The sequence below is a fragment of the Pelophylax lessonae genome (assembly GCF_965119305.1).
Source record: "Pelophylax lessonae genome assembly, chromosome: 2".
NCBI classification, from domain to species: domain Eukaryota; kingdom Metazoa; phylum Chordata; class Amphibia; order Anura; family Ranidae; genus Pelophylax; species Pelophylax lessonae.
This window is the reverse complement of record NC_138769.1, coordinates 209,537,911-209,565,212: the sequence shown is the minus strand read 5'-3', so window position 1 is coordinate 209,565,212 and position 27,302 is coordinate 209,537,911. Positions and strand designations below refer to the sequence as shown.

The window sequence follows — 27,302 nt, the reverse complement described above, 5'->3', positions numbered from 1 at the left end:
GCAATATAATCTCTAATGTGTGATGTAAAATACAAAAGCTGTCACTGTGTTGTGTAAACAAGTACCAAATACATCAAGCCTCAAAACTGAATAAAATGCAAAATACTACAATATCCAAAATTGTTAGTAGGCAATACATTAAACCTTTACAGCTCATCAGTTTGGAGTGAACAGTAAATGATGCCCATAGAATTAATCTTCTACCTCCAGGAAGCACGGAGATGCCAATTATACAAATGTACCTGCTTCCTAAGTGCAAGTATGTTTATATAATTGCAAACATGGGAAGGCAGAGCTCCTTTAACTCTTTGGCCCCATGCACACGGGGCGTTAGAAAAAACGTACGTCAAAGTTAGTTCTGACGCCGGAAAAAGCAGCTGTAAAAACGTGCTTTCAGTAGCTTTTTCCATTGGCGTTATTGCACGTTTTGCCACGTTGCTTTTAGCAGCGTTTTTTTTTCTTCCATTCAAAATCAATGGTTCCCTATGGGAGCCTATTGATTTGAATGGAGGTCGCACCGCAACACCGCAAGTCGGATCCGACTTGCGGGGTGACTTGCGCTGTGGGAATCTTGAGGGGGAACTCCACGCCAAAATGGGAAAAAAACGGCGTGGGGTCCCCCCCAAGGTTCCAAACCAGGCCCTTCGGGTCTGTTATGGAATTTGAGGGTAGCCCCATGCCGAAAAAATGGCGTGGGGTCCCCCCCAAAATCCATACCAGACCCTTATCCGAGCATGCAGCCCGGCAGGCCAGGAAAGGGGAGGGGACGAGCGAGCGGCCCCACCCCCCCTGGACCACACCAGGCCACATGCCCTCAACATGGGGGGGTGTTGGTGCTTTGGGGCAGGGGGAGCTCTGCACCCCCCACCTCAAAGCACCTTGCCCCCATGTTGATGAGGACAAGGGCCTCATCCCCACAACCCTGGCCGGTGGTTGTGGGGGTCTGCGGGCAGGGGGCTCATCGGAATCTGGAAGCACCCTTTAACAAGGGGGTCCCCCAGATCCCGGACCCCTCCCTATGTGAATGGGTATGGGGTACACTGTACCCCTACCCATTCACCCCATAAAAGGCAGTGTATGGAAATAACGACGAGACGTTTTGGAAAGTTTATTAAAAATCTTCATCTGACTCTTCTTGTCTTCTCCTCTCCGGGGTCTTCTCCGGGGGGTCTTCTGCTCTTTTGCTGTCCGCCCTTCTTGTCTTCTCCTCTCCGGGGTCTTCTGCTCTTTTGCTGTCCCCCTCTTCTTGTGTTCTTCTCTCCGGGGTCTTCTGCTGTCCCCTCTTCTGCTGTCCTCTCTTCTTTTCTTCTCCTCTCCGGTCTTCTACTCTTTTGCTGTCGGCTGTCTTCTTCCTCCGGTCCTCCTCCGACGACGTCTCCGCTGATTATGCCTACCTCCGGTCTCTTCAGCTTATTATATAGCCATTAGGGGCGTGGCCCCGTTGACGTCATCGGGAGGCCCCGCCCCCTCATGTCACAGATGACGTCATCTGTGACATGAGGGGGCGGGGCCTCCCGATGACGTCATCGGGGCCACGCCCCTAATGGCTATATAATAAGCTGAAGAGACCGGAGGTAGGCATAATCAGCGGAGACGTCGTCGTCGGAGGACCGGAGGAAGAAGACAGCCGACAGCAAAAGAGCAGAAGACCGGAGAGGAGAAGAAAAGAAGAGGGGACAGCAGAAGACCCCGGAGAGAAGAACACAAGAAGAGGGGGACAGCAAAAGAGCAGAAGACCCCGGAGAGGAGAAGACAAGAAGGGCGGACAGCAAAAGACCAGAAGACCCCCCGGAGAAGACCCCGGAGAGGAGAAGACAAGAAGAGTCGGATGAAGATTTTTAATAAACTTTCCAAAACGTCTCTTGTCGTTATTTCCATACACTGCCTTTTATGGGGTGAATGGGTAGGGGTACAGTGTACCCCATACCCATTCACATAGGGAGGGGGTCCGGGATCTGGGGGGCCCCCTTGTTAAAGGGTGCTTCCAGATTCCGATGAGCCCCCTGCCCGCAGACCCCCACAACCACCGGCCAGGGTTGTGGGGATGAGGCCCTTGTCCTCATCAACATGGGGGCAAGGTGCTTTGAGGTGGGGGGTGCAGAGCTCCCCCTGCCCCAAAGCACCAACACCCCCCCCATGTTGAGGGCATGTGGCCTGGTGTGGTCCAGGGGGGGTGGGGCCGCTCGCTCGTTCCCTCCCCTTTCCTGGCCTGCCGGGCTGCATGCTCGGATAAGGGTCTGGTATGGATTTTGGGGGGGACCCCACGCCGTTTTTTCGGCATGGGGCTACCCTCAAATTCCATAACAGACCCGAAGGGCCTGGTTTGGAACCTTGGGGGGGACCCCACGCCGTTTTTTTCCCATTTTGGCGTGGAGTTCCCCCTCAAGATTCCCACAGCGCAAGTCACCCCGCAAGTCGGATCCGACTTGCGGTGTTGCGGTGCGACCTCCATTCAAATCAATAGGCTCCCATAGGGAACCATTGATTTTGAATGGAAGAAAAAAAAACGTATAACGTGGCTTAACGCACGTTAAGCAACGTTATAGCAAAGTTATTCAGCTTTTAGCAGCGTCAGGCGTTTTTAACGCTGTAACGCTGGTCCTCAGAACGCGCAGGTGGTGGGTTCTTGTTGCAGCCTAAAAACGCCTAAGCCACTTACAGCTCAAAAACGTCTGAGTGTGCATGAGGCCATAGAATAACATGGAGGGGCGTTTTTAGGCTGCAAAAAGAAAACGCCTGACGCTGCTTACAGCAGCGTTAAAAACGTCCCGTGTGCATGGGGCCTTTTAATCATAGCTGCACATATGGGAGTTTTTTTTTTTTTTTCCTGCAGCTGTGAGTAGGGCTGTTTTGGGGAGGGGGTAGATAGTTTAAGCAGTTTTAAAGTTAAACATTTTTTTCCCTAATCTAAAAAAGATGCTGTGTACCTTTCCTATGCAATGATATTACACAAAGCCCCGAACCTCCTTTTCTGGAGTCCCCTGTCACCCTTCTCTTCTACTCCTCTTCTCTTTGCACCACCAGAGGATGCTGCCTCCTACAGCTTGTTCCTGAGTGGAGCTCAGCCTCCCCCCCCCCCCCCCCCCCCCTGCTCTCTGCTAAAAGGATTTTATTGACTGCAGCAAGGGCCAATGGCTTCCTCTGCTGCCTCTGTCCTTTGAATGCAGAGAGAGTTCCACTTCAGATGGGCACAGCGCTGGATCGAATGAGTACTCAGGTAAGTATTTGGGGGGTGAGGAATACAAATACTGGAACCTGTCATGCTTTAACCATTTTAAGGCGCACCTATCTTTTATGGCAATGCAACTGAGAAGCAACATTTTTTGCTAACTTGCATACTACCAGGATTTTCAGCTCCAGAAACTGAGATCTAATTCTTAATATGTTGTATGTATAGATATAAATAGCTTTGTCATTAGGCAAAATATTGTTTACACCAGAATTTCTTTTATTAAAATCTATATCATTAACATATAGATATTGATGCTTTGGTCATCCTTTTAATTTTTAAATAATTTTTATAGAATGTTTAATTGCTTTTGGTAATGTTAAACAAGTAATGGCATTGTTTTCTTTTTTTTTTTTTTTGTAGCCTCATTGTGTACTCCTCGCTTCAAAAGAAAACTCTGCCCCAGTCAAGCTTGGAGGATTTGGCGTTGCAATACAGCTGGGGGAGTCTGGCCTTGTAGCTGGAGGTAAGAACAAGAATAATTTACTGTTTAATGTAGTTAGAAAGGATTTGATTTATTACTAAAATACTATTGTTCTCTTGTGTGTGCATTTAAAGAAAAACAAGTTTTCCATGCAACTGGAGGCATGTATATTTCTCCTGCCTGTCTTCCCTCAGGTTTTTAATGTTCTGTTTACTCCTTTGGAGAGATATTATCCCTCGCATTTCTGTGCTCGTAACAGCAGGACAAAAAGTTAGGGGAGCAGTTGGCACAAAGACAAAAACACACACACTAATAACCTGACACAGGATCTAACCTTTCCCATTTTCTTTTTTTCCCAACTAAAGAGATTGACCATCACTTCCTGTCCTGAAAGGAAGTGAGGGGTAAATCTCCTCCAATGGTGACCCATACAACAGATTCAAACTTTGTAGAGGTTTTATTCTTTCCCCTTTCCCGAAACGAAGAGTCTTGGATGAAGTGGGGCTTTTAAGGGTCATTCCATCTGCAACAATTCAAGTATTGGGAGATAAGGGAGAGTTAAACCTGTTTCTTGCATGTTTTCAGATATTATGCGACATGCTGGACTTCTAGATGTTTCTGTATTGTAGGAGAATCCTCCATAAGAAGGGTCCACTATGTCTTGCTGTAAAACCCGTAATATACATGGAGTATTTGCATGTTCGTATGTGTTGTGTAAGGGCAGCCATCATACCAAAACTGTAAATTTTTTATAGCACAGCACATAGAAGGCAACACACTGCACTGTTTCATGCATTACCATAAACCATAGCTAGAATGAGCACCAAGCGTCCAGGCATCTCCTAAACCAATAAGCCTCTGCAGTTCCCTTCTATATATATATGTGGAGGTAGGTTGACAGATGGAACCACCTGAAGTTTAGTGAAAAGGAAATTCAAAAATTCAGTAGTAATCAAATTTAAAATTGTAGAAAAGTCATGAACAGCGCCATGTGTTTTATGAGGAACATTGCAGGGCCTGCATCCCTTAAGACATGTTGCTATTGGGAGTATCTCACCAAAAATGGCATTTTTGCTGCAGGGGATGCCAAAAACCTGACTTGTATCTTCGCTATTTCTGGTAAAATCAGTGAGCCAATCACACGAGCAGGAAATTGTTTCGGGGGGGGGGGGGGTGGTTACCCTTTAAGCTGTTAGGCTTTATGCACATGGGTGCCTGGGGCTGTATGACGTGTATTTCCCCACCCGGGAACCACGGGTGTACAGCTATCTAGGGCTGCAACTAACGATTATTTTCATAATCGATTAGTTGGCCGATTGTTTAGATTAATCAGATAATACAAATAATAAGAGCTTGGCGAATAGAACACTAAACTTTTTTAGAAAAGAAAAAGTAGCTGACACAATATTGTAAATCAACAATAAATAACAATGATATAAAATGGTGCAGTGATAAATAGATGTAAAGTTCATAGAATGAAGAAACCAGGAACTCAATGGGGATAGGTGGAAAATCTTCTGTTGTGAAAAGCCCTCACCATCACCCGATCACACAGCTGCTTACCAGATATTATAGACCCCCACTACAGAGATCTACATAAGCGAGGTGATTAGGGTGGAAATTATAGGCTGGTAGTGGGATTCCTTCCAGATACTACTGTCACTCCACCAAAGGTATGTAAGCAGTCAGATATCGCCATACCAAACATCCTTCAGAAATCCATTAATTATCCACCCCACAATGTTTTAGCATATATGAAAGCGAACATAACACTCAGAGTGTAGATGTATGAACATTTTATTGAATTAAAAATATCCACTTGCATATAGCGTCGGATGCTCCTGTATGGATATGGTTTGTAGGTGCTGTATTTTCAAATGCAGGGTAAAGCCGCCATGTCCCAGCGTGTATCGGCGTCACACGTATCAGGCTCCTCCATCCTACGCGTTTTGTCACCAAATGGTGTAAACAGGGGCGTGGCCTCAAGACGTTTACGGCAATCTTAAATAGTAAATACCGCTGGGAATGGGTGGAGTAGGTGATTGCATTCTGGCACCCGGACACCATCGTCAACAGGCGAGATGCGTTCCAGTACTCGGAAATAGAATATCGCCTATGAGATGCCTCTTCCAAAGCGACCCTTTGCCTTGCCAGGAAGACAACACCTCTATTCGAACATCTGCACAAAATGTGTAATAGGTAATCGGAAAATAACCTTTAAAAAAAGTGTGTTGTATAATTTAGTTAATATGTAAAGTTTAAAAGAAAAAGGCAATTTATTCTTAACCACTTCTGCACTCTTAATGACCATGCCATATTTTGCAATTCGGCACTGCGTTATTTTAAGGGCCAATTGTGCGGTCGTGCGACGCTGTACCTAAATAAAATTAATGTCCTTTTTTCCCCACAAATAGAGCTTTCTTTTGGTGGTATTTTATCACCTCTGTGATTTTTATTTTTTGCGCTATAAACAAAAAAGTGCGATAATTCTGAAAAAATAAAAAACAATATTTTTCACATTCTGCTATATAACATTACCAAAAAAAAATTAAAAATCTAATTTCTTTCTTACATTTTAGGCCAGTTTGTTTCTGCTACATATTTTTGGTAAAAAAAATTGCATTAAGCGTATTTTGATTAGTTTATGAAAAAGTTATCGCGTCTACTAACTATGGGAAAGATTTGTCATTATTATTTTTTTACTAGTAATGGCGGCGATCTGCGTTTTTTTTTTTTTTTTTGTGGGACTGCGACATTGCGGCGGACAGATCGGACCCCTGACTGATATTTTTGACACTTTTGGGGGGACCAATGACATTACTACAGTAATCAGTGCTAAAAATGTGCACAGTTACTGTAATGACATTGGCAGGAAAGGGGTTAACACAGTAAGTGATCAAGAGGTTAAATGTGTACTTAGGGGCATGTTTCTAACTGTATGGGGCCGGGCTTGTGAAATGATCACAGAGACCTGTGATCCTACATAGAAGGATCACAGGAGCTCTGTGATCATTCCAGAGAGAACAACGGTCAGCTGTGTTTACAACAGCTGAGATTTGCATTTTTTGCATCTTTTATGCTTTTTTTGGCCAATTTGTTTGGCAGATTAAAAAGCGCAAATCACGGCAAAAACACACTATATTCTTTTGTGCAGCTTCTCTATTGAAGTCTATTGAACCAAAAAAGCACAGTAGTTTTGCGTTGAAAAAAGTCCTTGACCCTTTCCAAATACGCAGCGGCTAAAAAAAAGCATAGATGCGATTTCAGCCCTCTCTGCTGTACACATTCCTGGGGTGGAAAATGGGCAGGCTGACTATCTCAGTCGACAAGCGTTGGATCAGGGAGAATGGTCACTTCATCTGGAGGTGTTCAGTCAGTTGTGTCTCCGGTGGGGGGACTCCGGAGGTGAAACTTGTTGACCTCTCGCCTCAACAGGAAAGTTCAGAGGTTTGAGGCATGGCACTGTCTCGGGACCCTCTAGCTGATGCTACAGACTCCCTAGTGGCTCCCTGGAATCATCATCATCTGATATACGCCTTTCGTCCTCTCAAGCTTCTGCCGCGACTCCTGCGCAGGATCGAGGCAGAAGGGATTCCAGTCATTCTAGTGGCTCTGTGCTGGCCTTGCCAGTCTTGGTACAGCGATCTGGTACGGCTTAATCCCTTAATGGTCTGTTTTCTCCTTTCCCCTGTCAAAGCGCATTCTACTCGGGCACTTAGTTCCTCCTGGGCCTTCTGTTATCAGGCGTCAGTGGTGCAAGTTTGTAAAGTGTCCACTTGATCGTCTGTGAACACATTCACTAAGTTTTATAAGATGGCTTTTTTGGCATCTGCGGATGCTTCTTTTGGCCCCAAAGTTTTGCAGGCTGCTGTTTTAGAGGATTGTCCTCTTTGAGAGTTTTTTTTTTTTTTAGGTGAGCTCCAGTTGTCCTTGTCATTGCCCTTCAGTGCCCATAAGTGCCACCTGATCAGTGCCGCCTCATCAGCGCCCCACAGTGAAGGAGAAAAATTACTTTTCTCTTTCGTTCATTGATGGACACAGCTCCATATCTTCCTTGACCAATGGGTTATGCTACCCCCTACAGGAGTAGGACACTAGGCTGAAAAAAATGAATTACGCCTATAGGGCAGACCTAGGGGGTATACTCCCACTTCCTGCTATAGGATCTCAGTATTTTTCTGCCTAGTCAGGAGCAAGGACCTAGATCCTTGCTGGGATCTATGGTTCTGGCATATTTCCTTTTTTAAACTGAACTTTTTTTTCCTTTTTGTTTTCTTTCTACAATCACGTCTGTTCCAGTGACAACTACAATCAACTGCCAGACTAAGTGACACACTGGATATTCTAGATCCTTAGTCTCCCCAGTCTGGCCAGCGAATGCATGCAGACTGCAGGTCTGCCACGACATAGCCTCACTGGACAGGGGATGGCCAGCGAGTGAAACACCTCACGAGGACGCACTCGACATGGTCGCGGCCTAAATCGCAATTTACCTCTAGCCCTCAGCGCCCACCATTCCAAGATGGAGAAGTGATCTGCCCAGAGTGATGCCCGCCTGGTTCCAAAGGTGTGAGTAGTGTCCCCCCTCTCCTCTAGGAAGTTTTGGGGTGGACGCGGGCCCCTCCCCGAGTTGGTAGGCCCCATGTGTCTTTCCTACCCTAATGGCAGCCCCTCTCTTGCGGAGTCCCCCGTTCGCGAACACCCCCTCCCCTCTATCCCCCCTTCTGGCACCCGCAGACCATCCAAGGTGACTAAGGTGTTCCCCTTTCCTGCCTATTTTGACGAGATTGTTGCTAGCCAATGGGGTTCCCCGAAACACATGGTGTGGATACCTAAGCATTTCGCTAGGAGGTATCCTTTTGAGGCGTCCCTCGTAAAGAAACTGACAGTTTCACCGATGGTGGATTCTCAGGTCTCCAGGTTTTGTAAAGTCACGCTGTTACAAGTGGAGCACGCCCCGTCCTTTAAAGACCCTGTAGACAGGAAGGCTGAATTTCTGGTCCGCTACCTGTTTACCATGGCAGGTTCAATTCTGAGGCCGGTGCTTGCCATAACCTTGGTCTCTCTTGGTCAGCATTCCCCTGAACTGGCGGTGTGTCAAAATATGCCTGAATTTCTCTATCGCTCATTGACAGACGTAGTCTTCTTGATTCTCAAGAGCTGGGTTATGTTGTCTCCGCAGGAGTAGGACTAGGCAGAAAGACAAAACGTTCTGGCTCCACCTTAGGGGCAGTCCCTGAGGGTATATCCTCCCTCTCTCTGCTACAGGGAATCAGTTTTTTTCTGTCTAGTCAGGAGTAAGGACCTAAGTTCCTTGCTGGGATCTTTTGGTCCTGGCAAGATTTTTTTCTTTAGAAAAAACATTTTTTAGGTAGTTTTTCTCCAGTGTTTTTTTCCTGTGAGATCTTCAAGCAAAAACGCCGGACTGGGCGACACTTGTGGTCACCCCAGCCGGCCTACGAGCGCGCGCAGACCATTGCATTGCGCTTGGTCGGCCGCGACACATTCAAGTAAGTATGCGGGGCCGGGCGACGGGCTGGATGTTGAGATCCAGTGGTCACCCCGGTTTCTGCCTACGAGCGCGTGCAGACCAGAGCTCCGCGCTGGGTCGGCCGCGACGGAGTCCCAGTGGAGGGACTGACCTTGCGAGTTAAAAGTCTCGCTTGGACGCCAGGAACCAGAGAGTCGAGGCGTCCGGAGTGGTCCACAACCCCCCACCCCGGTGGAGAGGGTATTGTGAAGAGAGGGTGCCTGTCGGTTTGGTATGGTGAGTAAACGTTCCCTTTTTTCTTTCCTCGTTATGAGGCAGTATGAATTATGGGCCCCTCCATACATGGTCAGTATATATCTGACACTAAGAAGTCCCCCTTGTAAATACAGTATGTGTTTGTGGGAAGTGGACTTGGTTTGAGAGCTAACACTCTACCCAGCAGACTGTAACATTACAGCAGACATAGGAGGTATTATCCTACCTTATTTGTAGTGTATCTCCTGTAGATCCATATATCGCCACTTAGCAGAGATGCAGGTGGATGTGCTGGGAAAACGATTTCGGCGGTCCGCCGCTATTTTGCCGTAGACCAAGTGCATGTATGTCCTCAGGTCACGCCGGCCGCCATGTTTTTGGAGTCTTATGTCTCTTGTATGGGGGCGGCCATGTTTCATGAGCCCAGCTACCTCGTGGAGAGCTGGGAACGCCGGAAGGCGTACACAGGGGGCGGAGCCACGTCCTTCTACCCGGGAAAAAGCAAACAGCTCCTTCCAGTCTGTAAAAGACAGACGCTGACTGCAGTTGGTTGGAAACTTCACTGCATCGGTTGGTGAGCCTTGGGGGTCCCTCTCTCTCTCTGTGGGGATCGAGAAGCAGGTACTCTGAGGGGCGCTATTGCGCTAGGGGGAGACACATAAAAAAAAAAAAAAAAAAAAGTTTTTTTGTTTTTCTGGCAAAGGTGTCCTGAATTAACATGGACCCTGCCACTCATGTATATCCTCCGGATCCCCTCGAGGGGTCTGCAGGATCCTCCAGCACCCCACTGACGATTGAATCATTGTCAGCTATTATGGAAACTTTTGTGTCCCGGGTGGAAGTGGCTTGTCAGGGACAGGGCGCAAGAAAGCGACCCCCGCCTAACCCCTTATTATCTGAAACCTCGGATTCAGACTCTGAGCCTATTTCTGCAGTTGCAGGTACTTCATCTGGGATTGGTGTCTCGGGTACTGTCTCTTCAGACAGTGAGGAGGATGTTTCGGCATCAGCCATAGCCAGAGAGGAAGCGTTGGTAAACGCACTCATTGTATCTGTTCAAGAAACCTTAAGATTACAGGGTATTCCGTCGGAAATAGCTGAAACTGAAATCCCTTTTGGGACTAAAAAACGCATCAAAGTGGCAAAGGTTTTTCCATTGCCCAAATGTTTTGGCAATCCAATCGAAGAAGAATGGCGTCTGCCAAAACGCACTTTTACTATTTCTAAACGCATTAACAGGCGTTATCCGTTTGAGGAAACCCTCATTAAGAAATGGACAGAACCACCTGTGGTGGATTCACCAATTGCTAGATTGAATAAAGCCACGGTTATTCCTCTAGAAGACGCTCCGTCTTTTAAAGATCCAGTGGATCGCAAGATAGAAGCTATGTCTCGCACCATGTTTTCCTTGATTGGATCAGCTTTCAGACCTATAATAGCTATTGGTCTGGTTTCGCAGGCTGTAACTGAATGGACCAAGTGGTTACGCCGGGACTTAGAAGAGGTCCCTCAGGCGGTATCAGATTTGTTGGAACAAATGATACAGGGGTTACAGTTTGTGTGTGATGCGGCGTTAGACGCCACTCCATTATTGGCGCGAGCATCAGTCTCAGCAGTGGTTCTCAGGCGTACACTGTGGCTAAAAGGTTGGTTAGCCGACCAAGGTTCCAAAAAAGCATTGGCTAATATCCCCTTTTTAGGAGAGCGTCTATTTGGAGCCAACTTAGATGAGATCATTAAGGATCTCACGGGTGGAAAGAGCACCTTTTTACCGCAAAATTTTAAAGGTAAAGGAACTCGTCAAAGACGAGGGCCTTCTTTTTCTGCTCACAAGAGGTTTTTTCGTCCCGCGGGTGAAAAAATTAAGTCCTCCAAAGCTCCTTCAGGAGGCGTCAGGGGTCGTTGGTCGGGCAAGCAAAAGCCCGCCCCCGCCAGACCTGAAGATAAATCGTCCAAAGCCTGAAGGTGCGCCCCCACCCATAACTGGGGTGGGGGGACGTCTTCGCCGGTTCCCGGATCCATGGCTTTCCAGAATCCCGGACAAGTGGGTTTGCGAAGTCATAAGGTCAGGGTACAAGATCGATTTTCGATCTCTCCCACCTGCGCGATTCTTCCCTTCCAATATTCGACTATCCCCGGATCGTTTAGAAGATCTGCGGAGAGCAGTCACAGATTTACTACAACAAGGAGTGGTAGTCCACGTTCCTTGGACAGAACGGTTTCAAGGGTTTTATTCAAACCTATTTACAATACCCAGGAAGGAGGGCAAAGTGAGTCCAATTCTGGACTTAAGGGCACTCAATTCTTTTGTCAACATAAGAAGATTCAGAATGGAGTCCATTCGCACAGTAGCAGCCTTCCTGCATCCAGGGGATGTCCTAGCGTCCATAGACATCAAGGACGCATATCTTCACATTCCCATTTTCGCAGGACATCAGCGGTTTCTACGCTTTTCCGTAGAAGAGAACCACTATCAGTTTGTGGCGTTACCTTTCGGTCTCGCCACGGCTCCTCGGGTCTTCACAAAGGTGTTGGCCCCAATGTTGGCACTACTGCGCCAAAGAGGCATATCGATTCTTGGTTACCTAGACGATCTTCTGCTTCATGCAGAGTCTCCTCAGACCTTGCTACAAAACATAGAAATTACTATGATTTCTTTACAGGAATTCGGGTGGCTGGTGAACCAGCAAAAGTCATTTCTGGTTCCCACCCAGAGGCTCGAATATCTGGGTCTAATTCTAGACACAGTCAGGACAAGAGTTTTCCTTCCGGTAGGGAAACTCCGAAAGATTCAATCAGCAATCCAGTTGTTACTATCCAACAGCTGGTCTTCCCTTCGGACTTGCATGAGGGTTCTGGGGTTGATGGTGGCTTCCTTCGAAGCAGTCCCATTTGCCCAGTCCCATACCCGAATTCTTCAGCAAGAGATTCTTCTCAGATGGAATCGGAATCCAGAATCCCTGGACAATCAGATCCGATTGAGCAAACAGACCAGAGAGTCTCTGGTCTGGTGGCTTCGGTCTCCGATGCTCAGCCAGGGAAAGTCATTTCTGCCAATATTTTGGACGATAGTGACCTCGGATGCCAGTCTATCCGGATGGGGAGGAATTCTCGGTCAGTTATCTGTCCAGGGACTTTGGTCCCCGGAAGAATCCAGGTTGCCGATAAATGTATTGGAACTGAGAGCGATCAGACTTTGTCTGATTCACTGGATCGAGCAGCTTCAGGGCAGCCCGGTTCGGATCCAGTCGGACAATGCCACGGCCGTGGCTTATGTCAATCACCAGGGGGGCACCAAGAGTGTCCGAGCGGCCAAAGAAGTGGCTTGCATTCTTCGCTGGGCGGAACGATTTGTTCCAGCTATCTCTGCGGTGTTCATTCCGGGGGTGGAGAATTGGCAGGCAGATTATCTCAGCCGTCAGACTCTGGATCAGAGGGAATGGTCCCTCCATCCAGACGTTTTCCACCAGTTGTGCCTACGGTGGGGCACCCCGGATGTGGATCTGTTGGCATCACGATTCAACAGGAAAGTAAAGAGATTCGTGGCTCGCTCCCGCGATCCTCTAGCAGAGACCGCAGACGCATTGATCGCCCCGTGGGGGCAATACCAGCTAATGCATGCCTTCCCTCCTCTCGCTTTACTGCCAAGACTTCTTCGCAGGATAGAGGAGGAAGGAATTCCAGTAATTCTGGTAGCTCCGGACTGGCCTCGTCGAGCTTGGTACGCCTACGTGGTCAGACTGGTGGCGGACGTCCCGTGGAGACTTCCTCTCAGGGAGGACCTACTGTCTCAGGGACCGATCTTCCATCCTGCTTTACGATCGCTGGCTTTAACGGCCTGGCTATTGAGACCCAGGTGCTGAAGGACAAGGGATTGTCAGCTTCAGTTATTCCTACTCTAGTTGAAGCAAGGAAAGCGACTTCCAGAAAGATTTATCATCGTACATGGAAGTCCTACATTGCATGGTGTGAACCTCTGGGGTTCCGTCCACGGTCTTATTCGGTTAGTCGAATATTAGCTTTTCTGCAACAAGGGGTTGAGCAGAAACTGGCCTTGAGTACTATCAAGGGTCAGGTCTCAGCATTAGCTATCTTCTTTCAGAAGCCTTTGGCTACTCATTCCTTGGTGCGGAATTTCATCCAGGGGGTGCGACATCTGGCTCCGCCAGTGCGCGCGCCGTTACCACCCTGGGATCTTAATTTAGTATTGTCGGTTCTTCAGAAACCTCCCTTTGAAGATATTAGGGAGATTCCTCGACCTACGTTGTCCCAGAAGGTGGCCTTCTTGGTGGCTATCACTTCTGCACGCAGGGTGTCAGAACTGGCCGCTTTATCTTGTCGTTCCCCATATCTGGTGGTTCATAGAGATAAGGTGGTTCTTCGTCCGAATCCATCCTTCCTACCAAAAGTGGTTTCAGAATTTCATCTGAATGAAGAAATTGTATTACCTTCCCTGTGTCCTAAGCCCAGTCATCCTCGGGAGTTTGCTTTACACTCCTTGGATGTGGTCCGGGCGATCAGGGTATACTTGAAAATGACAGACTCGTTTCGCAAGACGGATTCACTTTTTGTGATCCCGGATGGACCCAAAAAGGGGTTGCCTGCATCTGCCGCGACCATTTCCAAATGGATCAGACAGACGGTGGTACAGGCTTATTCTATTAAGGGTCGGGAGCCCCCGTTCCCTGTTAAGGCGCACTCCACTCGGGCACTTAGTGCGTCATGGGCCTTTCGCCATCAGGCGTCAGTGGTCCAGGTGTGCAAGGCGGCTACCTGGTCGTCGGTGCATACCTTTACAAAACATTATAAAGTTGATGTAATGGCATCATCTGATGCCGTGTTTGGCCGCAAGGTTTTGCAGGCCGCCATTTGAGGAGACCAGTGGTCTGCCTCGAGGGTTTTTTCCGTTGGAAATTTTTCTTTTGAGTCTCATTTGTTTATAATGAGCCTTTAAAACTTCTAGTTTGGCACCGGTTGGGCCTTCTAGATTGGATTTTGATTTTTGTCAATCCCACCCCTCATTTGTGGCACTGCTTCTGGATGTCCCAGCTCTTGAGAATCAAGAAGACTACGTCTGTCAATGAGCGATAGAGAAAAATGGATTTTTGTAAGATCTTACCGTAAAATCCTTTTCTCTTAAGCTCATTGACAGACGTAGTACCCGCCCCTCCATCATTGAGTTGGGTTGGGTTAAATTCTCTGTTACTGCTTTAGAACAGAACTGATTCCCTGTAGCAGAGAGAGGGAGGATATACCCTCAGGGACTGCCCCTAAGGTGGAGCCAGAACATTTTGTCTTTCTGCCTAGTCCTACTCCTGCGGAGACAACATAACCCAGCTCTTGAGAATCAAGAAGACTACGTCTGTCAATGAGCTTAAGAGAAAAGGATTTTACGGTAAGATCTTACAAAAATCCATTTTTTATGTCAAATGGCCCCAGGGTCCGTATACAGAAGGCCTTACTCTCCTGTGTTTCCACTGCACTTAAGTTCTCATGTATTTTTCAGCCCACTCTAAGGGGCTAATTTACAATGAAGAGCAGATATGGTTATTTGTTTTGTTATATTTTGCAAGGTAACTTCATAATGCTGCTTTCATTTTACTACCCATTCAGAAAATGCAGGGCTTGGTGTGAAGCCTGTGGTGTCATATAGAGTTCATTCTGTTCACATGACTCTGTTCTACTACTGGCTTTCATTTTCTTACTTATTCATTTTTAATGTGACTTTTTTTGGAGTTCCCAAGCCAGCATAAGCAATAAAAACATTTGTAGAACATGCCGCTGTGCTTTAAATTTTTATTATTTCTTTTAAAGCTGAGGTATCTGCATCTCTAGAAGTTTGTAGCTGAAATGCCTGTTTCTAGGTGTGCACACAACTTTTTTTACCATTGAGATGTTTCCATTCGCGCAGGTTTGATAATTTGATTTTTTTTTTTCAACAGACTGTTCTAGAATATACAAAAATTGGTTGAAACCCTAAACCTTCCAGATGGACTGCAACACACAGAAATTATGCCAAGAAAAACGTGTTTCTTGTTGCTGTCTTGTTGCTGTTTAAAGGCTAAGTCACCTTTAGAACATGTTACATGTTCCACCTGTATTTTGGGTGGAGCAGGTAACATGTTACAGTTCCTGCCTCCTCTCCTTCCCCCAATTCCCAAGTCTGTCTGCCACCACGGCAGATGGGCTTGTAGTTTCCTTGGGCTGTGGGGGTGCTGAAAAATAGTCCACTGTCATGTTCTCCAACTTTCAGACAGAATGCCCATACTGAGATGTGGGCTGAAAGCCAGAGAACACGTCTGGGATTTGTGATTAAATCCCCTGCGACCCGCCACTTATTTAAGTATGTTAACATCCGTGCTCATTATGTCGCTGACGGGTGGACTGGACTGGCCTACTGGGATAGTGCGACATTTGCTGGTAGGCCACCTGCCCTGGGGCGGCTTTGAGTTGAGGCTGGCCCGGTGTTGCCAACTGCCCGTTAATTTACAGGCAGTCCATAAATTTCAGCCTATTTTAGAGCTGCCTGTAAATGCCCATTACAGGCAGCGGGGCCCGTTAAAAAAAAAAAAAAAGGCTGGGAGGGGGGGGCGCAACATGTCAACTGTGCATGCGCCATTCCGAATCTACCCGGGCTCGGGAAAACCCATACACGCTTTCAGGCAGCATGCGCAGTGATGTAATGGCGTGGGTGCCGCCATTTTAACGTGGAAGGCTCTCCTCTCGGTGGTGGTGCGCACCTCTCCACATCATGGTTTGGTAAGACCGGGCCCCTCCACAGCCTCTAATCACCACCTGCTACTCTGTGACCACCTCCTGCTTCTCTCCTTTACCATGTCTGCACAGCCAATGACCACTTCCTGTACCATGTCCGCACAGCCTATGACCTCTCCTGTACTATGTCCACACAGCCTATGACCTCTCTTGTACCATGTCCGCACAGCCTATGACCTCTCCTGTACTATGTCCACACAGCCTATGACCTCTCCTGTACCATGTCCGCACAGCCTATGACCTCTCCTGTACCATGTCTGCACAGCCAATGACCACCTCCCGTACCATGTCTGCACAGCCAATGACCACCTCCCGTACCATGTCTGCACAGCCAATGACCACCTCCCGTACCATGTCTGCACAGCCAATGACCACCTCCCGTACCATGTCTGCACAGCCAATGACCACCTCCCGTACCATGTCTGCACAGCCAATGACCACCTCCCGTACCATGTCTGCACAGCCAATGACCACCTCCCGTACCATGTCTGCACAGCCAATGACCACCTCCCGTACCATGTCTGCACAGCCAATGACCACCTCCCGTACCATGTCTGCACAGCCAATGACCACCTCCCGTACCATGTCTGCACAGCCAATGACCACCTCCCGTACCATGTCTGCACAGCCAATGACCACCTCCCGTACCATGTCTGCACAGCCAATGACCACCTCCCGTACCATGTCTAAATGACCACCTCCCGTACCATGTCTGCACAGCCAATGACCACCTCCCGTACCATGTCTGCACAGCCAATGACCACCTCCCGTACCATGTCCGCACAGCCTCTGTGACTTTATGCTGTTGGGCTGGTATATTAATGCTATGGGGCTGGTATGAAATTATTTCCAGGGCTGGTTTTTATTCCCAGTCTGGCCCTGCCGGCGGACCCATGTCGACTATATAGACGGCCGGACGTTATTGGACACTGCTGTCAGCATACAGGCTGCCTCTGAAATGTTTACAAATATAAAAGGTTAGGTTATTTTCAGTTGTAGAAAGCTTGGGAAATTTTTTGTATCCAAATCCGGCTTTAAACTTCTCCACAACAGTATCTCGGACCTGCCTGGTGTGTTCCTTGTTCTTCATAATGCTCTCTGCGCTTTAAACGGACCTCTGAGACTATCACAGTGCAGGTGCATTTATACGGAGACTAGATTACACACAGGTGGATTCTATTTATCATTAGTCATTTAGGTCAACATTGGATCATTCAGAGATCCTCACTGAACTTCTGGAGAGAGTTTGCTGCACTGAAAGTAAAGGGGCTGAATGATTTTGCACGCCCAATTTTTCAGTTTTTTATTTGTTAAAAAAGTTTGAAATATCCAATAAATTTTGTTCCACTTCATGATGGCAATTTATAAATATCTTAATGGGGATCTCAGCTTAGAAAAAAAGCTGTTCATTTGAAGGAATTGCATGAGGACTCGAGGACATACAATGCGATTAGAGGAGAAACGTTTTAACCTCAGGCAACGAGGAGGGTTCTTTACTGTTAGGGCTACAAGATTGTGGAATTGTCTACCACAAGAGGTGATTTCTGCGGGTAGTATGGTGGCTTTCAAAAGACTCTTAGACTTACATCTCAAGGATCATGACATTAAGGGCTATGTGAGATGATTACAGCCACACACACCTACACAGGTTGAACTGGATGGACTATTTTCTTTATTCAACCTCACCTACTATGTAACTATGATCGTGTCCCACTTGTTGTTGATTCTTCACAAAAAATGACAGTTTTATATCTTTATGTTTGAAGCCTGAAATGTGGCAAAAGGTCGCAAAGTTCAAGGGGGCGAAGACTTTCGCAAGGCACTGTACTTTCTCATACAAGTACATAATACAGCAGGCACATATCAGGAATAGGAAGTGTTGGAGTAACAAAAGCTTTCAGGCTTCATTCACATGGCCAAGAAAAAACAAAAAACTGCATGGTGTTTTATAATTATGGATCTGAAAACAGCTGCATTTGTTTTTTTTTTTTTTCTTCCCCTATAGATAGAAAAAAAAAAAAAATCACAATGTATTCTTTATCTTGGCCCATATATTACCACTAAACTGTTTCTGTTAATAGAAGCATGGAAAAGTTATATACAGATGAAAAACTTTGTTTCTCTATCGCTCATTGACAGACGTAGTCCTCGGTGATACAGCACCTTCCGGTTATGTTGCCTCCACAGGAGCAGGACTAGACAGGAAATTAAAAAGCTCTGGCCACACCCTAGGGGCAGTCCCAGAGGGTATATCCTCTCTCTCTCTGCCTCAGCAAATCAGTTATTTTCTGTCTAGTTAGGAGTAAGGACCTAGATACCTTGCTGGGATCTTCGGTCCTGGCAAGATTTTTTTCTTAAAAGATTTTTTAGACAGCTTTTTTTCTCCAGTGTTCCTGTGAGATCTTCAAGCAAGAAAGCTGAACTGGGCGACGGGCTGGATGTTGAGATCCGGTGGTCACCCCAGTTCAGCCTACGAGCGCGTGCAGGCCATAGCTCCGCGCTGGGTCGGCCGCGACAAACGTCCCATTAAGGGACTGACCCCGCGAGTTAAACGTCTCGCTGAAACGCCAAAGACCATGAGTCACGGCGTCCATATCGGTCGACAGCCCTCCCGCCCCGGTGGAGAGGTGTACTGTCAGGAGTTGGTGCCCGCCTGGTTCCGGTATGGTGAGTAGTATGTTCCCCCTTTTCCCCTGACGGGTCTTGTGGTGAACGCGGGCCCCTCTCTGTATGGTAAGATAGAGTCCCCCTCTATCCTATAACATGACACAGATCCCCCTACTTTGAGTGTGATTTTATGTGCAAAAAGCCAGGAGACTTGGTTTGGGAGCTAACAATCTAATTGTATACATGTTTAAAAAATTGTAATTAGTGGCATTCTGGGAATCTTACTGTGATAAGAATAAGGTACCTACCAGTCAGAAGCCACGGACATGTAGACTGCCTTCCTAAATCAGATCAGTTATAAGCAGGCCTCCCGAACGGCCATGCGGTCCGCCAGGGCCGGTACCGCCAACCACGCCAAATCCCCATGCAGAGAGAGTGTTGTGTGCCCTGCAGCACACCGCTATTCAGTACAGGCCGCCGCCATTTTTTTTGCTGGATTGCACGAGCCGCCATTTTGGCGTAGCCTCGTGTCTCCAGCATGGGGGCCGCCATGTTTGAGGTGATCCAAACACCTCGTGGAGCTAGGGGAGGCGCCGGAAGGCGTGCAGAGGGGCGGAGCCGCCTCCTTTCTTCCTGGGCAGCCAGCCAAAAGACTTCCTGTTTGTCAAGACAGCGCTGTAACCTGTTGCAGTTAAACTCTGAGCATCAAGTGGTGAGCCTGGGGGTCTATCTCTCTCTCTCTCGATCTATAGGGATCCCTAGCAGGTAACACTAAGGGGCTTTTGTGGCGCTGGGGGTCGGAAAAAAAAAAAAAAAAGTTTTTTATTTTTGAATTATATTATCCAGGAAGTGACTGGAATTATCATGGACCCTGCCACACATATTCCCCCACCTGTTTCCCTCGAGGGGGCCACGGGACCCGCCGGTGCACAGAGTGTAGAGGCATTTACAGCAATTTTGGAGTCTATGGTGGCTCGGGTGGAGGCGGCCTGTCAGGGACGGGGGTCAAGGAAGCGACCCCCGCCTACCCCTATACTATCTGACACCTCTGACTCAGATTCAGAGATGGTCACTGCAATTGCAGGTCCCTCTGCAAGGGCTGTTACCTCAGGTAAAGCTCCCTCAGACAGTGAGGAGGACGTTTTCTTCTCCCGCTATAATTCAGGAAGAAGCATTGGTGGACGCACTAGTTGTGGCAGTGCAGGAAACCTTAAAAATTGAGGTTTTACCGGCAGATGCAACTAAAACAGAGATTCCTTTTGGTACTAACAAGCCCATCAAAACGGTGAAGGTTTTTCCTGTACCCAAGTGTTTTGGTAGTAAGATTAAAGGAGAATGGGAGCATTCTAAACGTACCTTTACTATTTCCAAGTGTATTGCTAGACGCTATCCGTTTGAGGAATCCATCATTAAGAAATGGACGGTACCACCAGTGGTGGATCCACCTATTTCCAGGCTGAATAAAGCCACGGTTATCCCAGTGGAGGACACTTCGTCCTTTAAGGATCCGGTGGATCGAAAGATGGAAGCAGAGTCCCGCACCATCTTCTCTCTGATAGGGTCAGCATTTAGACCAGTAATTGTTATTGGTCTAGTTTCCCAGACACTTACGGAATGGGCGAGAATGGTACGCCAAGACCTTAGGGGAAAAGCTATTCCCCAGGAGACATCTGATTTGATGAAACAGATTATACAAGGGCTACAGTTTATCTGTGACGCAGCCTTGGACACTACTCCCCTATTAGGGCATGCATCTATGTCAGCGGTCATCCTCAGACGTGTGCTGTGGTTAAAATGCTGGTCAGCTGACCTAGGTTCCAAAAAGACCTTGACAAATCTCCCCTTTCAGGGGAATCGTCTATTTGGGGCCAACCTAGATGAAATCATTAAGGATGCCACTGGGGGCAAGAGCACTTTTTTGCCACAGGCTGCTAAAGCTAAGGGACCTCGCAACAAGCGAGGACCTTTCTTTACCGCCCATGAAGGGCGCCCGGCTGGAACAAGCGGGAAAGGCAAGACTCCTCCAGGAGGGTTCAAGAAGGGCTGGTCGGACAAACAGAGGACCAACCCAGCCAAACCCGAAGCAAAGGAGTACACAGCCTGAAGGTGCGCCCCCACCCGGTTTCAGGGTGGGGGGACGTTTTCACCGGTATTCAGGACATTAGATCGAGCATCAACCACTACTACCGGTGCGATTCTTCCCTTCCAACATTTAAGTATTACAGGAAGCGGTAGTTACCGTTCCCTGAATAGATCTTTTCCTTTACCTTTTCCTAAGATTAGTCCCTATGCCTCACAGGAATCGGATCTGGTTGACCAGACAGGCCAAGAAGCCTCTAGTCGGGTGACTTCGGTCCCTGAGGTTCAACCAGAAAAGATCACCCTTCCTGATAACAATCAGGTATCTGATAAATGTGTGGGAACAGAAAACGACCAGACTTTCTCGGATGGTCGGGGCCAGATACCTCTAGGGACGCCTGGTTCAGATCCAATCAGCGCCAGTGGTCCTAGAAATTCTAGGCTGGCCTCGTCAAGCCGGCCTGGCCGACTTGGACATGCTAGTCGCAGACGTTCCGTGGGAACTTCGTCTCAGGGAGTGTCTGTGGTCTCAAGGACCAATTTACCATCGTGCTTTACAGTCGCTGGTTTTAATGGCCTGGCCATTGAGACCCAAGTACTGAAGGACAGAGGTTTGTCTACTTCAGTCATTCCTACCCTTATTAAAGCAAGGAAAGCGACTTCCAGCAAGGTCTATTATCACACATGGAAGACTTATATTGCATGGTGCGAATCTTTAGGATTTCCTCCACGTACCTATTCGGTGACTCGAATATTGGCTTTTTTGCAACAAGGGGTTGAGCAGAAGCTAGCCTTGAGCACCATCAAGGGTCAAGTTTCAGCATTAGCAATCTTCTTTCAGAAACCTTTAGCTACCAAGTCCTTGGTGCGGAATTTCATCCAGGGGGTGCGGCACCTGGCTCCACCAGTCTGCGCGCCCTTACCGCCCTGGGATCTTAATTTGGTTTTGTCGGTTCTACAGAAACCTCCCTTTGAAAACATCAGGGAGATTCCCTTGCTTACTTTATCCCAGAAGGTGGCCTTCTTGGTGGCTATCACTTCTGCTCGCAGGGTGTCAGAACTGGCTGCATTATCATGCCAGTCCCCATACCTAGTGATTCATAGGGATAAGGTAGTACTTCATCCTAAGCCATCTTTTCTTCCTAAGGTGGTTTCAGATTTTCATCTGAATGAAGATATTGTACTACCTTCCTTGTGTCCTCAGCCCAAGCATCATCGGGAACATGCGTTGCATTCCTTGGATGTGGTTCGGGCAATCAGAGTATACCTGAAAGCTAAGGAATCATTCCGTAAGACGGATTCACTTTTTGTGATCACGGATGGCCCCAGAAAGGGTTTGCCTGCATCTGCCGCGACCATTGCCAAATGGATTAGACAGACGGTGGTACAGGCTTATTCTATTAAGGGTCACAGTCCTCCGTTCCCTGTTAGGGCGCACTCCACTCGAGCGCTCAGTACTTCCTGGGCCTTTCGCCATCAGGCGTCAGTGGTCCAGGTATGTAAGGCGGCCACCTGGTCGTCGGTACATACCTTTACAAAATTCTATAAAATTGATGTGACGGCATCGGCGGATGCCTCATTTGGCCGCAAGGTTTTGCAGGCCGCAATTTGAGGAGACCGGTGGTCTACCTCGAGGGTTTTTTTCTGTTTGAAAAAAAAAAAAAAAAAAAATTTTCTCTTTTTTGTTGAGTCTCATCATTAAGGATGAGCATTGTAAACTTCTAGTTGGCACCGGTTGGGCCTTCTAGATTGGGATTTGATTTTCATTTTCCCACCCCTCATTTGTGATACTGCTCTTGGACGTCCCGAAGGTGCTGTATCACCGAGGACTACGTCTGTCAATGAGCGATAGAGAAAAATGGATTTTTGTAAAATCTTACCGTAAAATCCTTTTCTCTTAGCTCATTGACAGACGTAGTCCCCGCCCCTCTGTTTTTTGAGTTGGGTTGGGTTAAAATCTCTAAAGACTGCTTTTTGACATAACTGATTTGCTGAGGCAGAGAGAGAGAGGATATACCCTCTGGGACTGCCCCTAGGATGTGGCCAGAGCTTTTTAATTTCCTGTCTAGTCCTGCTCCTGTGGAGGCAACATAACCCGAAGGTGCTGTATCACCGAGGACTACGTCTTTCAATGAGCTAAGAGAAAAGGATTTTACGGTAAGATTTTACAAAAATCCATTTTTTTTGCTTATTTTTGTATTGCATCGTTAAAAAAACAAATGGAGAAGCAGTTTTTTTTTTTTTTTGTTTTTTTTTTTTCATCCTGTAACATTGTTTTATTACCTCCTGCTCCTTGTTTTCTACTTGCTCCTTCCAGTAGGTCTGGTAATAAATCCAGCTCTGTAATAAAGCTGTTACCGTGGGGCTCAGGGAAAAAATGCAATCTCTGGTTACTTATTTTGACAGACTATATTATGTACGGTATGTCATTTTTGATTTTGCCCAAAGTTACAAGAAGTCCAGTTTTTTTGCTCCATTTTTATTTTGATGTGATAAATTAGCTGCTTTGGCTCTCACCTGTACCCTCTACCACTTGCTGCCCAGTGAACTTTTTACATTTTAGTTTTGGGCGTGTGATTTCAGTAATAACTTTAAGATAAAGTAATACAAGGGGTTCCTGTAGATAATTTTTCTTGTATGACACAAAATTTGTTTTTATTACAAAGCATATTAAGGTTATTTACAGGTTAAAGAATTTTTAGAAACATTTTGAACATTTTTTAAGGCCTCCTTCACAGTGCGTGCAGGCAGTCTGTCATGTCTATTGTAACACAGCAGCTACACAGACACAGCTATCAGTCCCTATTTGACAGCCAGTTCATTCAAGAACATGCACCCACACCTGCACAGCTGTCAAATTGGGGCTGCCTGCCCATGGAGGCACGTTACACCTGTTTATTCCATGTGGGAAAGCACAGCCCTTTGCATGGATGTACACTTAAACACTCCTGTGTAAATGAGGCTTAATACAGCACTTCAAAAAATAGGAAACCAAGCAAATGAAAATGGGGGAAAAATGGATATGATTATTAAAAGGGAAAACAAAAAAAAATGAATCAACCGCAAAATATCAGCTAGGGGAAGAAGGGGAGGAATAAGTTAATTAGGGCTGGATTTGGGTTAACAATAGGTTAAGAAGGGGTTAAATAGGAACAGTTTATGTATTTATTTTTAAAGTGGTTGTTAAAGGCTCAAGGTTTTTTACCTTCATGCATTCTGTTCAGCAGCCCCCCTAATACCTGGGCCCCAGCATGTTCCAGCAATGTGCACAAGAGCCCTGACTCTCCAGGGACTCTCTTCCTCATTGGCTCCCACTGCTGTCAATCACAGCCAGTGAGACAATGACAAGAGGGGGCGGGCCAGAGCCACCCTCCCTGTGTGAATGGATGCGCAGAGCAGCGGCTTGGAAGCAAGTCTGCTTGGCTGTCCCCGTTGCAAGCTGCTTGCTCGGGGGGCACTCGGCAGGAGGGAGGGGCTAGGAGCACCAGCGGGGGACTCGAGAAGAGGATCAGGACTGCTCTGTGCAAAACCATTGCACAAAGCCAGTAAGTATAACGTTCTTTTTTTTTTTTTTTATAAAGAATTTCCTTTAACCATTTTCCGCCAGCACTATAGGCGAAAGGCGGCTTCAGCGCTGGCTTTAAAGGCTGGGAGGGCACAAATGGAGGTCCTTTAGACTCAGGTGATCACAGATCGGGATAAAGGGTCAAGCACCGCTCCCCTTTACCATGTGACCAGCTGTCAGCCAATGACCTCTGATCACAGGATGTAAACACAAGCCGGTTATTAGCTTTTCTTAACGCTGACAGCGTGAGGAGAGCAGAGGAGAGCTGGTGACAGGCTTGTGTTAGGGACATGTGCACTGATAATTAGAGAATTGATTATCAGTGTCATTAGTGCAGTCCCAATCAGTGCCGCCTCATTGGCGCAGCCTCCTCAGTGCCCATTGGTGAAGGAGAAAAAATTACCTGTTAGAAAAATTTTATCACAAACTATAAACAATTTTTCTCTTTAATTGACAGACAAAACTCCTGATATTCTTAACCATTGGGTTATACTGCCCCCTATAGTGACTAGGGCAGGGATGTCCTTTGGTCTCTCTGCGGTGGTTATAGGCTTGGGGGGAGTGGATGTTCATCTGTGGGTCTGCGCCTCACGTGCCTGGGTCGGGCTGAAAATTTAGTCTGCGGCTTTGCGGTCTACTCGCGGCTGTCCAGGTACCTTATCCGAGATGAGGTGCCTGACCAAGCTGACTGGCAGATGCCTCACACGGCTGGATCGGGTCAAAGATTGAGGCCGCGGGCTGTGGCCTACTCACGGGTGACGAAGCTGGCTGTCTGAGTGACTGACCAAGCTGTCCAGGCGACTGACTAGGCTGTCCGAGTTTTCTAGCCAAACTGTCCGAGCTGCTGAAGTTGACAAAACGGACGGCGAACTCTCGACCGGATCCGGCCCCAAATTTAGGTCGTGGCTTTGAGGCCTACTCGCGGCTGGCTGCCTGAGCTGCTGACCGAGCTATTTAAGCTGCTCACCAGGCTGTTTAAGCTGCTCACCGGGGTGATAGAGCAGCGGATGGGCGTCTGCCCTCCTCCCCCCTCGGGGGGTGGACATATGGACTGCCTGGCACCCTCCTTGAACTGAGGGGCGCCGTGGGGCTATTGTTGTGTGGGGGTACTCTGCCTGCGCGTCTACGTCACAGCGGGCCCCCTCTTCCCCCTTTTAGACGGCTATGTTCTTTATGGTGGGCGACCCTTAGGTCTAATAGGGTTCCTTTTGTGGAACATTAGCCGTCGTCTCCTTGCGGGACTGTGGTCGGCGACCTCTCCTGCTTATGTTATCAGGGTGAGATTAGCATATAGCGACTCTACTTTGTCGGCGTCCACACACTTCGTATGCCCTGTGGTGATGTCTCCTTTTTTTACTGCGCATGCAAGAGTGCTGGTGGATGCACTGATTGTATCGGTGCAGAAAATTTTAACAGCGGCCGCCGGTCCCCTCGGGGCCCGCAGATCTCCTAAAAGAGGCAAAGGTACTCTCTTTTCCCGCCTACTGTGACCAAATTGGCGTGAGTCAGTGGAGTTGTTCTAAACGCAGTAATGGTAACCAGGCTTCTAAAAAGGCTCTATCAGATCTCCCCTTTATGGGGGACCGCCTATTTGGGTCTTTGTTGGATAAACTGATCAAAGGACTCACAGGTGGGAAGAGTACTCTTCTTCCTCTATCTGTTAAGGGCAAGTTACCGCGTAATAGACGGGGCCCTTATTTTTCAGCACACAGGAGAAAGGACCCAAGTCGTTTAGGTCATCTGGGGGTTCCAAGAAGACATAGTCAAGTAAGCCGAGAAAAGGCCCCTCTAGATCTGTGGACAAATTTCCGTCTGCATGAAGGGACACCCTCGCCCGTATCTGGGGTGGGGGGACATCTTTGTTTTCTGTCGGGAACCAGGGACCTCCTGAATTCAGGACAATTGTGCCGGTTCCCTCTCGGGAATGCTTTCAAAGGGTTTTATTCAAACCTGTTTACCCTTCCCAGGAAAGAAGGGAAAGTGCGTCCAATTCTGGATCTCAAGGCTCTATCGCTTTGTGTGGGTACAGAGGTTTTGAATGGAGTTCATTCGCACGGTAGTGGCGTTCCTACACCAAGGGGACTTTTTGGCATCTATCGATATCAAGGACGCATATCTGCACATCCCTATTTACACTGGACACCAGCGTTTTCTTTGCTTCGCTGTAGGAGAGGAACATTATCAATTTGTGGCATTACCCTTTGGTCTCGCCTCCGTCCCCAGGGTCTTCACCAACGTGTTGGCTGCGGTATTGGCATTACTGTGACAGCGGGGGATTGCGGTACTAGGCTACCTGGATGATCTCCTCTTAAAGAGGTTGTACACCGAGATTTTTTTTTTTCCTCTTCTTTAAATCCTGAAAGAGAAACCCATAATGAGCTAGTATGCATCGCATACTAGCTCATTATGAAATACTTACCTTAGAACGAGCCCCCGCCGTGCCGTCCGCTTACCTGTATGACGGGCGACATGTATAGTCGCCCGTCTTCCGGGATCGCGGCATCCGGCCATCTGATTGGCCGGAGCCGCGGTGACGTCACTCCCGCGCACGCGCGCGGGAGCCGACGGTCACGGCACGGGGCTCTGAAGGAACGGCACGATCTGCCGTTCCTTCAGAGCGCATGCGCCAGTGACGTCACTGGCTGCATTAAAGGTAAATATCTCCTAAACGGTGCATGTTTAGGAGATATTTACAGTACCTATAGGTAAGCCTTAATATAGGCTTACCTATAGGTACAACTTCCTGAGGAGGGTTTACTTCCTCTTTAAGAGCAGACTCCTACTCAGTTCTGGTGGGCGATATGTCAATCACTGTACAGAGTTTGGTTGGACCATCAATTTTAGAAAGTATGCTCTGGTCCCATCCTCCAAAATGGTT

General features: G+C 47.6%; 1 protein-coding gene across 12 annotated transcripts in view; it reads left to right on the top strand.

The window, feature by feature from the left end:
- The window catches only part of CASK (calcium/calmodulin dependent serine protein kinase), a 651,701-nt gene that overhangs the window by 262,520 nt on the left and 361,879 nt on the right, over positions 1–27,302 (top strand). For all 12 annotated transcript variants that reach the window (XM_082246666.1, XM_082246669.1, XM_082246671.1 and 9 more), the window contains exon 6: positions 3,593–3,695. In XM_082246666.1, coding sequence (XP_082102792.1) covers positions 3,593–3,695 — 103 coding nt within the window. The remainder of the gene's footprint in view (positions 1–3,592; positions 3,696–27,302) is intronic.